The 10,266-nt window shown below is 41.1% G+C and overlaps 1 protein-coding gene across 1 annotated transcript; it reads left to right on the top strand.

Moving 5' to 3' along the window:
• The first annotated feature begins 3,182 nt into the window (after window positions 1–3,182).
• Window positions 3,183–9,656, top strand: LOC121583461 (adhesion G-protein coupled receptor G5). Its single transcript, XM_045218309.1, has 13 exons — window positions 3,183–3,273; window positions 3,397–3,843; window positions 3,999–4,050; window positions 4,407–4,521; window positions 4,761–4,883; window positions 5,048–5,176; window positions 5,834–5,876; window positions 6,289–6,395; window positions 6,514–6,629; window positions 6,907–7,166; window positions 7,292–7,391; window positions 7,667–7,947; window positions 8,447–9,656. Exons 1-13 carry the CDS (start codon window positions 3,207–3,209, stop codon window positions 8,569–8,571), a joined length of 1,965 nt encoding a protein of 654 aa, XP_045074244.1. The 5' UTR covers window positions 3,183–3,206; the 3' UTR covers window positions 8,572–9,656.
• Window positions 9,657–10,266: the final 610 nt, after the last annotated feature.

Genomic DNA, 10,266 nt, shown 5'->3' with positions numbered 1-10,266 from the left:
TGGCCCATTTTGCCTGAGGAAAAGAAGCTGCCTAATAATTATGCACACCTTGATATAGGGTGTTGATATCCTTAGGCCACACCATCCCTCATTACACAAATACACATCACCTGATATGTTTAAATCCAATAAGCATTCCAGCTTGGAGTTGTGACATATGCATAATAATGATGATATGGTCAAAATACTGACTTACCTAATAATTGTGCACACAGTGTAGATTTTGGGTGGGGTGGGGTGGGGTCGCGAGAAGTTCTTATGAAAAAGAAATGGGGACCCCAGAAATTCTGGGGGAAAATATGGGGTCCCCGCTGAAAAAGTTTGAATACCACTGAGTTAGAGCATGTTACTGCAGTCCCCCTCATGCCCCAGTGTAAGAAGACAAACTGCTACTGCTGCCAAAACGAGAGAAAGAAATCCCATGCTTATTCCTGAAGTGTACAACAAAACCGTAGTATAGCTTATCAGTAGTATGATCTGTTTGCCAAGGGGGCCACGCTCAGAGAGGAAGAAAGAGTGGTTGGAAATGGAGAAGAGTAGTATTGCAGATGTGTGTGACCAGACCCAATTGTGTTAGATTATGTGTGAGATATGTTCTGAGCAAAGTACAAATATTGTGTAGGGAAGCAGGATAGGTAAAAACTTGGTTATAAACCCCACTCAGAGGAGAAAAGTGTGTGGAAATTGAGAAGTTCCTCAACACGTGAAACAACAGCGAAGTCACACCTTATTAAAAATACACTTTTGATGCTACTCTCACACCACAAAGGGGAAACACAGAGACCACAATGTAGACATATAGAAAATGTCATTCACTGTTCTGTTTGTGACATCTCTCATATGATATCATCATATGATTATGTTTTTACAGTAGGCCTATTCTGGGAACGATTGATGTCTCACTTGTGTTGGTGCTCACACTCATTACATAAGAAAAACTTTTTTGCATAGATGAGAATAGGCCTTCACCCGTAGGAAACCTTTCTGTGTCAACATTTAGCTCAGTGCTTGTTTGTGTGTAGCATTTGCAGGTGACAGGTTTCTCATGTATGTTGTACGTAATCTGTCTACTCCACAAACCCCACTTGACTGTGGTTCAACGGCTGAGTGCAGTTTTTGTCTGACTTCTGTTATGGAGACGTGCAGTTTTCCCACAGAAACCAAAGCATGTAGTCAATAGCTTAATCATGGGTTGCACTTCCATCATTCGTTTGCGTAGGGCCATTGTTATAAACGTTCTAAAGCTACTGTCCACCATATTGGTGCCCAAAAGTTGACTGATGCCCAGTCATTCTGAAAGGGGACTAATGACTGTTTTGTCTAAATTAAGATTGCATTGCTAAAGTAGGCAAATAATTTGTAGGAAACAACTTTGCCATCATTATCATGTCGTCAAATTTACTTTAGAGAGTTGGCAATGTTGCCATTAGCTAGCAAAGTTTGTCAAAAATAGCTAGCATTGTTAACGTTAGCTAGCTGAAATCCTGTCCTATCCCCTCAATCTTAGGGCCTCTTTACACTACACTACTTTGACGACACAAACTAGTCCCAGGAAATATACTTTTGTATATTTAGACAGATCTCTAGACAGATCTAGATTCAAATCTTTCTTAAAGAGATGTCTCCCACACGTCCTCCTGAGATAGTATGGGAGATATCTACACCACATACACCCCTCTGAGTCCTACAGCATAAAGATAATGTCCCTGCAAGAATGACCTTAATACCAGTAGAAAGCATTTTTTCTCTGTTAGCCAAATTGTAAATTAAAGGCTTTAAAAATATCCACAAAAATGTGTGAATAATATCATTGCATTAATCAAGTGTGCAACACTATGCACAATATGGTTTAGATGAGAAGCTCCTGTATATTTTGAATTGGTATTCTTATTTTGTTTGTCTATATACTATGGTATTTACGGTATGTTAATAGCTGCACTCACACAGGGAGCAGTAATGTGGCTTTGGCCACACCACATCTGAGGCTAGTGTGAACAGAAAAGTTGTCAATCTGATGTTGAAGAGAGATAGATCTCACTAAACATATTATACTAATGTAGCGAAATCCACCCTTAGCTAGCTTCCATGTAGCGGTGTAGCTAACTACTGGAACTACACACTGTTTTTGCAAAAATAAAATAATATATGGGTGAAATAGGCAAGAATTTCATTTTTTTCTCGGCATCAGACCTGCATAATTCTTACTTGAAACATAGTTTTTGTGTTTATTAGACTAAATTAAACATTCTGTTACATTTGACACATATCTGTACAATTACTTCCAGGGCGATTCTCTCATTATTTACCGTCTTCTCTAAACAACACATCTCCTAGACACCATTCCTGTTCTTAGATACACTTATTCTTCTTTTTTTTTTATCATTAACTATTTCCTTATCAATAAAAACATTTGCTCAGTCCTAAAAATACATTCAGTGTCCTTTCTTGAGTTCTTATCAATGAGAACACTATTTTCCTTCCAACAGTCACACAGACACCATTCACTGTGTCTTGTATTCACTGAGTCTTCAATGACAAGTGTGTGTTCTGAGGTCTCACAGATGCAGACTTACCAATGAATGCAATGCTAAATCACTGTATTCACACTAATTCCCTTTTTGAGACCTAAAATATCTATATTGCATTAGCTATTCTGCAGAAGATGTGTAAAACCCCTGTGGCTGCTGCCAATTGTGATCTACTTTACGTGTCTTACCACAGACACGCCACAGTCTTTTTTTCAATTCCAACTAAGCTGTAGTAGCAGACAAGTGACCCCTACATGTGTACAAGTTAAAGTGTTAGGGAAGCTACTCTCAAAATATAGTTTACCAAGCTACACTCTTACAAAAAAGGGTTCCAAAGGGGTTCTTCGGCTGTCCCCATAGGAGAACCCTTTGAAGAACCCTTTTTAGTTGCAGGTAGAACCCTTCTGGGTTCCGTGTAGAACGGTTTCTACATGGAACCTAAAAGGGTTCTACCTGGAACCAAAAAGGGTTATCCTATGGGGACAGCTGAATAACTCTTCTGAATGAAGAATAAGTGTATCTAAGAACAGGAATGGTGTCTAGGAGATGTGTTGTTTAGAGAAGACAGGGTAAATAATGAGAGAATCGCCCTGGAAGGAATTGTACAGATATGTGTTTTACACCTGTGTTGTTCTTCTTGTGTTTTATAGAGGTCAAAGGTGAAACCATACAGTAACAATGGGGCCCAACCAGGGGTTTGGAGGGACCCTGTGTATGATCTTTCTCATTGCCCTCTTTGCATCAGGTAAGTTAACATTTTATTTGCAATGGTCTACAAATAAAGCAAAATACTGTATGAGAGGGATTGATGCTGCAGTGCATAGACTGTTTCTTTAAAATTCAAAAAGTAAAACGATTGTCCAAACAGGATCAGGGGAAAACGACAGGGACTTCAAAATGTGTGGAACATGGTGCCATGGCAACGGGCTCTTAACTCTGGCTCACGATTTGAAAAGGGGCTGTGGCACCATCACCATCTCAGCCAATGAGAGCTCCCTGTCCATCCGAGGTGAGATAACGGCCCAATGTGAGAACTCTTCTGTCATCAAGCTGGGCCCGAGCCCAGAGGCAGGAGAGAGCCCCTTCTGTGTGTACTGGGAGCCCCTTCTGGACCAGCTCTGGGTAGAGGTGAATGGACAGAACCACACTCTGTGCTGGCCGTCTGGTCTACAGGAGAACTGCTGCACTGACCTGTCCCAAGGCGGAAACAAAGGGACTGCGATATACGGGATACTCAACGCGACACAACGGGATGATATCCTAAGTTACCAAAGACGCCCAGCCTATGAGTTTTTTGGCGGAATTGTCAACTGCAGTAAGCAACACTTTGGGTTATCTTGTCAGTTATATTGTCTGATGAGGAAATCAACTTTAATACGTTATTGTTAATCTAAGTACATTTTGGGTGTGTTATACAGTCTTGAAAATATAAATACTAGACTGCCTCTGAATGGATTCTTTGCCTTTCAGAAAACGTGTTTTGTGATGAGGCGAGTCAGGGATCTGGTGATAAGGTGAACGTGTACGTTTTACCTCTTTATTTTGAATTACACCCCTCCATGTCATCTCTTGAACTACTTTGTCCTCTATGGCTATGCCTATCCTCTTGAGTTGACTAACCAGCATGACAAAATGTTGTTGTAAACATGCTCGGGCAGTAGTGAAGTATGATGTCATCCATTATGAGTGAGCCGCAGAGCTTAGGCCACAAACAGAAAATTTTGCTCAGTGTGATTAACAAAACATCCATCTATTGCACACCAGTTTCTATATCACTATCACATGCCCAAAGGTAATGTCTATACTGTATGTAATGCATAGAAACTACCTGTATGATATAAAGTGGGTTGTAAATACTGTGTCTGTATTGGTCTGTAGGATAGAGGAGACAGTGATGAGGTCCAAGGTGCTGGGGAACGTTGTGCTGCCCTGTGCCCTGAGCTCTGTGGTGGAGATGAAGGAAGGCTTTCAGGGCTACAACATCATTCTGCCTGTAAGACCACACACGCGCACATACACACAAAATGTTATATGATTATTATAATTAATTAATTAGTAATTAATATGCCATTTAGCAGACGCTTTTATCCAAAGCGACTTACAGTCATGCGTGCATACATTTTTGTGTATGGGTGGTCCCGGGGATCGAACCCACTACCTTGGCATTACAAGCGCCATGCTCTACCAGCTGAGCTACAGAGGACCACTAACTTGTGTGTTGGTGTTGTGCAGGCGCCTCGAGGAGTTCCTCCTCAAATGATTCCATCAGTTCACCTGCCTTCTTGTCTGAAACCTCCAGAAAAGCAAAAGGTCAAGGTTGTCTGCACGTACTTCAAAAACAGTACCTTATTCCAGGTAAGAGCCAATGGGTTTTCCACTTGGCTGCTACCCTAGTCAATGTAAACTGTACATTACAGTTTACACTAAAGCACCAAAACATTTGTAATCCAAGACTGGGTTTAATCTGTGTCCATAGATTATGAAATGTAGTTGTGATTCTGGTTGTTGTGTGTTCACAGGGGAGTTCTAAGGCGGACCAGAATGACTTCAGGATTCTAGAAGATGTGGTGGGAATCACTGTGGAGAATGAGATCATCACCAACCTTCCAGAGCCAATCAGGATTGGTTTCCATCATTCTGTCATACCAGTAAGTGTGTGTGTGTTTGTGCCTGAATGCATGTGTGTGTCTTAGTTTTAGACTTGAAGCACGCCGTTTTCTTCCCTTGATGTATTTTATTGTCTCAGACTCTCAGAGCACAAACCACTTCAAAAGCCCTTTCAGAAGCAAAAGAAAACAATGTGAAAGATTTGTAGAAAAAGATATGTCCGCTTCATCTCAGAATTAGTCACTCTAGCAATTGTACTGTAGCAAGTAGCTTTTTATTCAATACTGTACATCACAGGGGTGTTGGCACTGAGTACAGTAGACATGTATCATTTAACAGTTGTATAGTTAGAGTTAAGCTAACTTTCTGTTGTATGGTTGTAGTGTTTAGTGTTTCTGGACTTTATCTCAGCATCGTCTTAGTGTTATCACTTTTAGAGATTTTGATTGATACAGTTGCATCAGTTAAATTGAAACTGTTGTATTCAGGTCATTGCACACTTGATCCTTTCTGTTCTGACTCAGTGTGTGAGTCGGTCAACAGTAACACTTGTAAAATATGATTGAAGCTAATCTTGCATGCCAGACATATATACAGTATTCGGGATGTGTTGTTCAGTATCCAGGTCACCATCTAGTGGTGAATTAAATAAGTACCTACTTGCCTCTCACCTCCCTTCTGTAACTTTTCTTTTTCAGACAACTCACTCAAGAAAATGTGTTTCTTGGGACACAAAGAAAGGTTTGTAAAGAAGCGTGTTTAAACTTGGTTGCAATAATAGCATACTTATTTGTATTATTATTATTTGTATTGAATATAGAGGATTAAGGATTATAACCCGGGTCGCTGATTGGCTGAAAGCCGTGGTATATCAGATAATATACCACATGTATGACACAAAAGTACTTGTTTACTGTTGTAATTATGTTGGTAACCAGTTTATAATAGCAATAAGGCACATCAGGGGTTTGTGGTATTTGGCCAATATACCATGGCTAAGGACTGTATCCAGGCACTTCGCATTGCGTCGTTCCTAAGAACAGCCCTTAGCTGTTAATATGGCCAAATACCACACCCCCTTGGGCCTTAATGCTTAATTATGCAGTGTTTCCAGGCCTTGCTAAGGTCATCGGTATTGGTTTAATTGTTGCAGATCCAGCGGAGGTCACATGGAAAAAGGAAGGTTGTGAGACCATACAGAAAGGTGCAGAGGACACAGAGTGCCGCTGTAATCATCTCACATACTTCGCCATCCTAGTGGTGAGCTATAACCTCTATCTAGAATATTTTCATGGGCAATCATTTGAATAAATCAATAACAACTCATCTCAAGTAGATTGGTAATGGTAAACTTGGTTTTGTCTTCTATTCACCTCAGCAATTGGAACCACGACCAGTGCGCCATCTGGAGGCTCTAACTGCCATTACATCAATTGGCTGCGCTGCCTCTACTTTGAGCTGTGTTGTCCTCATCGTCTTCCTTAACAATCAGCGGTACTTCTCCTTACATGCAATAGTCTGTCTCCCTGCAGCCTGTCCTACCCGTAATATATCCTACAAGGCCTCAACATGTGACAATACTTCCTAATCATGTTGTGTAAATATCTCAGAGTTCATGGGAAATTCCAAAATGTCTTTAAAAAATAAGATATGAGTGATATGTTTCATAACAGTTACCCACTCTCTCTTTGTCTATCTATTTCTCTCCCTCCATCCCTCCCTCCCTCTCTCTCATTCACTCACTTTCTCTCCTCTTCTTGCACTGTGGCAGGAGAGCAAAGGACCCGTCCACTGCGGTCCATCGGGGTCTGGCCATGGCACTGTTCCTTCTTAGCCTCCTCTTCTTCCTGACAGGAACTTTGGCCAACGTGGGAGGGAACAAGGCATGCTGGGTTTTTGGGGCGGCTCTCCACTATGCTCTGCTCAGTTCCTTCTCCTGGATGTCTATTGAAGTGTTACACACCTTTTGGTTGGTCTACATGGTGTTCAGCCCCTCCCCCAAGCCTTACGTCTGGCACCTGGTTGGCTTTGGTGAGTGGAAACATACACAAATAATTGGTTTATATTCCACTACCCATTGTTGGTAGATGAATACAATTCACTTGAATACACCTTTAAGCCATTGACTGTTACCATCATTGTGATCCTCTGTCCAGGTATCCCAGCTTTTCCTGTCATTGTACTGCTTGCCATTGGAAAAGTCTATGGTGTGATAGAGGTTGTGTCCAGTGATGATGTCAACAACCCCTACTTGATGTAAGTGCACTTTGGATCTACTGCCCCTGTAAGATGAACAGTAGATCAAGTTTTGACATTTGACTGAGGTGAGTCCCCTGTAGCTCAGTTGGTAGAGCATGGCGCTTGCAACGCCAGGGTTGTGGGTTTGTTTCCCACGGGGGGGCCAGTATGAAAATGTATGCACTCACTAACTGAAAGTTGCTCTGGATAAGAGTGTCTGCTAAATTACTAAAATGTAAATGTGATGACTAAGTTAGCCCAGTGATTCATGCTTTTTCACCATGGTCTTCTAGGTGCTGGATGGATGTCTCTCCAGGCTCTGTTGGCCTACTAGCCCATTACTTCATCAACCTGACCTTCCTGGCTGTAGTGGTCCTCTCTGGTCTGATCATGCTATTCCTGGTCCTGAGAAAGATCCAGAACCGAGACGAGTGGAGGAAGAACAAGGTGGCGTTCCTCAGTATCTGGGGTCTCAGCTGCCTGTTCGGGACCACATGGGGCCTGGGATTCCTAAACTTTGGACAGCTCTCTGAGTTCATCCCCTTCCTCTTCTGCATTCTCAACTCCCTACAGGGTAGGTCCACCTCTGTTGAGTCTATCAAAAGGTTAATATGGTCACATGACCAGAGGAGGCTGTCAGAGCCAACTGTCCATTGTGTTGCTTTGAAACAATGCCCTGTAAAAGTGTTCTGTTTCAACAGCGTATCAGGAGAAAACCTCCCTGCAACCAGTTTCCGTTTGTATTCACTAGCTAGTAGCTACATGCTTAAATTAGAAGCTGGTGTATAGCTCTGTCTGCTAGAAGTTCACAAAAAAAGCTGCACTTTATTGCTGGTGTGACCTTTTTAAATACCTATATGGATTTGTTTCCATGTAATTTGCTTCACTACTGTTGGAATAAGTGACATTCAAGAAGCATTTAGCTGTTACAGATAGCTTAAAATGATGTTGATTATAGGCTGTTTTGAATTCAGAATCTGGAATCTAATTCTGGAGCATAGATTCTAGCTTCTGTAATGTATTATTGGTCCATTACAGAACTAATCTGAAACATTGTGTGGTCTGTCCCATAGGTTTCTTCCTGATGCTCCGATTCTATATTCTTGAGCGGATGCGGAAACAGTCGGGGTCTAGTTTGGATGGTAGCAGTACCACAGCATCATCCACCAGGCAACACATGCTGCAGGAGAAGAGCTGAGCTGGGGTACCCCTCTTTTTGTAGGGTAAAGGAGGAGCAATGTACCAAACTCTGTCACTCAGAACATTCCAACTCTGGGGTTGAGATTCAGAATATTGCAATGTACAAGCCATTTCCATACACATATCTGAGTGACTGTAAAGAACGACTGTCAAAATTAAAGCTTAAAGCTAAAGTCTGCATAAGGTGAAACAGCGCCACTGGTCGCCCCAGCCGCATTTGTTATTATTTTTGTTTTTGAAACGGGGCAGAGATGCATCCTGCATCGTGATAAAAAAATATAATAGTACTCTGCTGATCTATCGCATGTGCAATGAAAAAAATTGGTGTTCGTTGTTTGAAGTAACGTCTTTGTTGTTGTAATATTGCAAACGGATGTGGCAGTTTCACCGCTACGGATCTCAGCTTTAAGCCCCAGGGCGACCCTTGATAAGCTTGTTTTATTCTGTGTAAGCTTATTATTTCAAAGATATCAGTCATTTCAAACTTTTGAAGTAGCACTTTAGTTTCTTAGCCTTGTCGTTTACCCATTAATCATGTTGTAGAATCCCATATGTAAGAAACTTTCATACATAGTTTTCCAGAGAATGGCAGCCCATACATCAGTAATATGAATGTTAGAAGAAGTTAGAAGAAACTGAAATGTGCAGTATGAGAGACATTTCAATTAAGATTGTGGATATTGGTAGGTGATTTGTAATGTCTCTAAAACTATGTATGACTAACTGTTTCAGTGAGTTTTCCATCTACTTCACTCAGAAAAGGACTCATAGAAGTGTCACTCTGTAGCATGTCTGCTGTCTTTCAGATGATGGCCTATGACATTTGGTTGAAGTTGGCAACTTGCTCTATTCTGTGTCAGACACACTGTATATTCAGATCATAGTTACTGGACTATGTTTTGCACTTTATTTTTTCACTTGTACAGAGATGTATTTTTAGAAAACCTGACTGGTTGTGTCACTGCCATTATTGTGTGTATATATTTTGTAACTTTTGAAAACGTATTGTAATATTGTATTTGTATATTTGTGTGGATGTAAATGTATATTGCTTCAATAAAAGTTTACTGTATAAGAAAAGAACACCAGGACCTTAGTTTGAATGTATAACTACAAAAATATGTAATAATTGATATCTCTACAATTCATAAGTGAAATACCTGCATTGTATACAACTACAATGAGTGTAGAAAACTTGAGGAACACCTGCTTTTTCCATGACATAGACTGACCAGTTTAATCCAGGTGAAAGCTATGATCCCTTATTGATGTCACCTGTTAAATCCACTTCAATCTGTGTAGATGAAGGGGAGGAGACAGGTTAAAGAAGGATTTTTAAGCCTTGAGACATGAATTGTGAATGGGCAAGACAAAATATTTAAGTGCCTTTGAACGGGGTATGGTAGTAGGTGCCAGACATACCAGTTTGAGTGTGTCAAGTACTGCAATGCTGCTGGGTTTTTCGCACTCAACAGTTTCCCGTGTGTATCAATAATGGTCCACCACCCAAAGAACATCCAGACAACTTGAAACAACTGTGGGAAGCATTGGAGTCAACATGAGCCAGCATCCCTGTGGAACACTTTTGACACCTTGTAGTCCATGCCCCAACAAATTGAGGCTGTTCTGAGGGCAAAAGGGGGTGCAACTCAATATTAGGAAGGATGCTGTAGCTCTGGTTTACTGTAAATTG

The sequence above is a fragment of the Coregonus clupeaformis genome, unplaced genomic scaffold (genome assembly GCF_020615455.1).
Source record: "Coregonus clupeaformis isolate EN_2021a unplaced genomic scaffold, ASM2061545v1 scaf1497, whole genome shotgun sequence".
NCBI lineage: Eukaryota > Metazoa > Chordata > Actinopteri > Salmoniformes > Salmonidae > Coregonus > Coregonus clupeaformis.
The sequence above is the reverse complement of the archived record's forward strand: the minus strand, read 5'-3'. Positions and strand labels throughout refer to the sequence as shown.

Coding starts and splice junctions, on each gene's coding strand:
- LOC121583461 (XM_045218309.1), top strand. CDS start 3,207: ATGGGGCCCAACCAGGGGTTTGGAGGGACCCTGTGTATGATCTTTCTC. Junction 5,877..6,288: donor TTCTTGGGACACAAAGAAAG/GTTTGTAAAGAA, acceptor TAATTGTTGCAG/ATCCAGCGGAGGTCACATGG. Junction 6,396..6,513: donor CATACTTCGCCATCCTAGTG/GTGAGCTATAAC, acceptor TATTCACCTCAG/CAATTGGAACCACGACCAGT.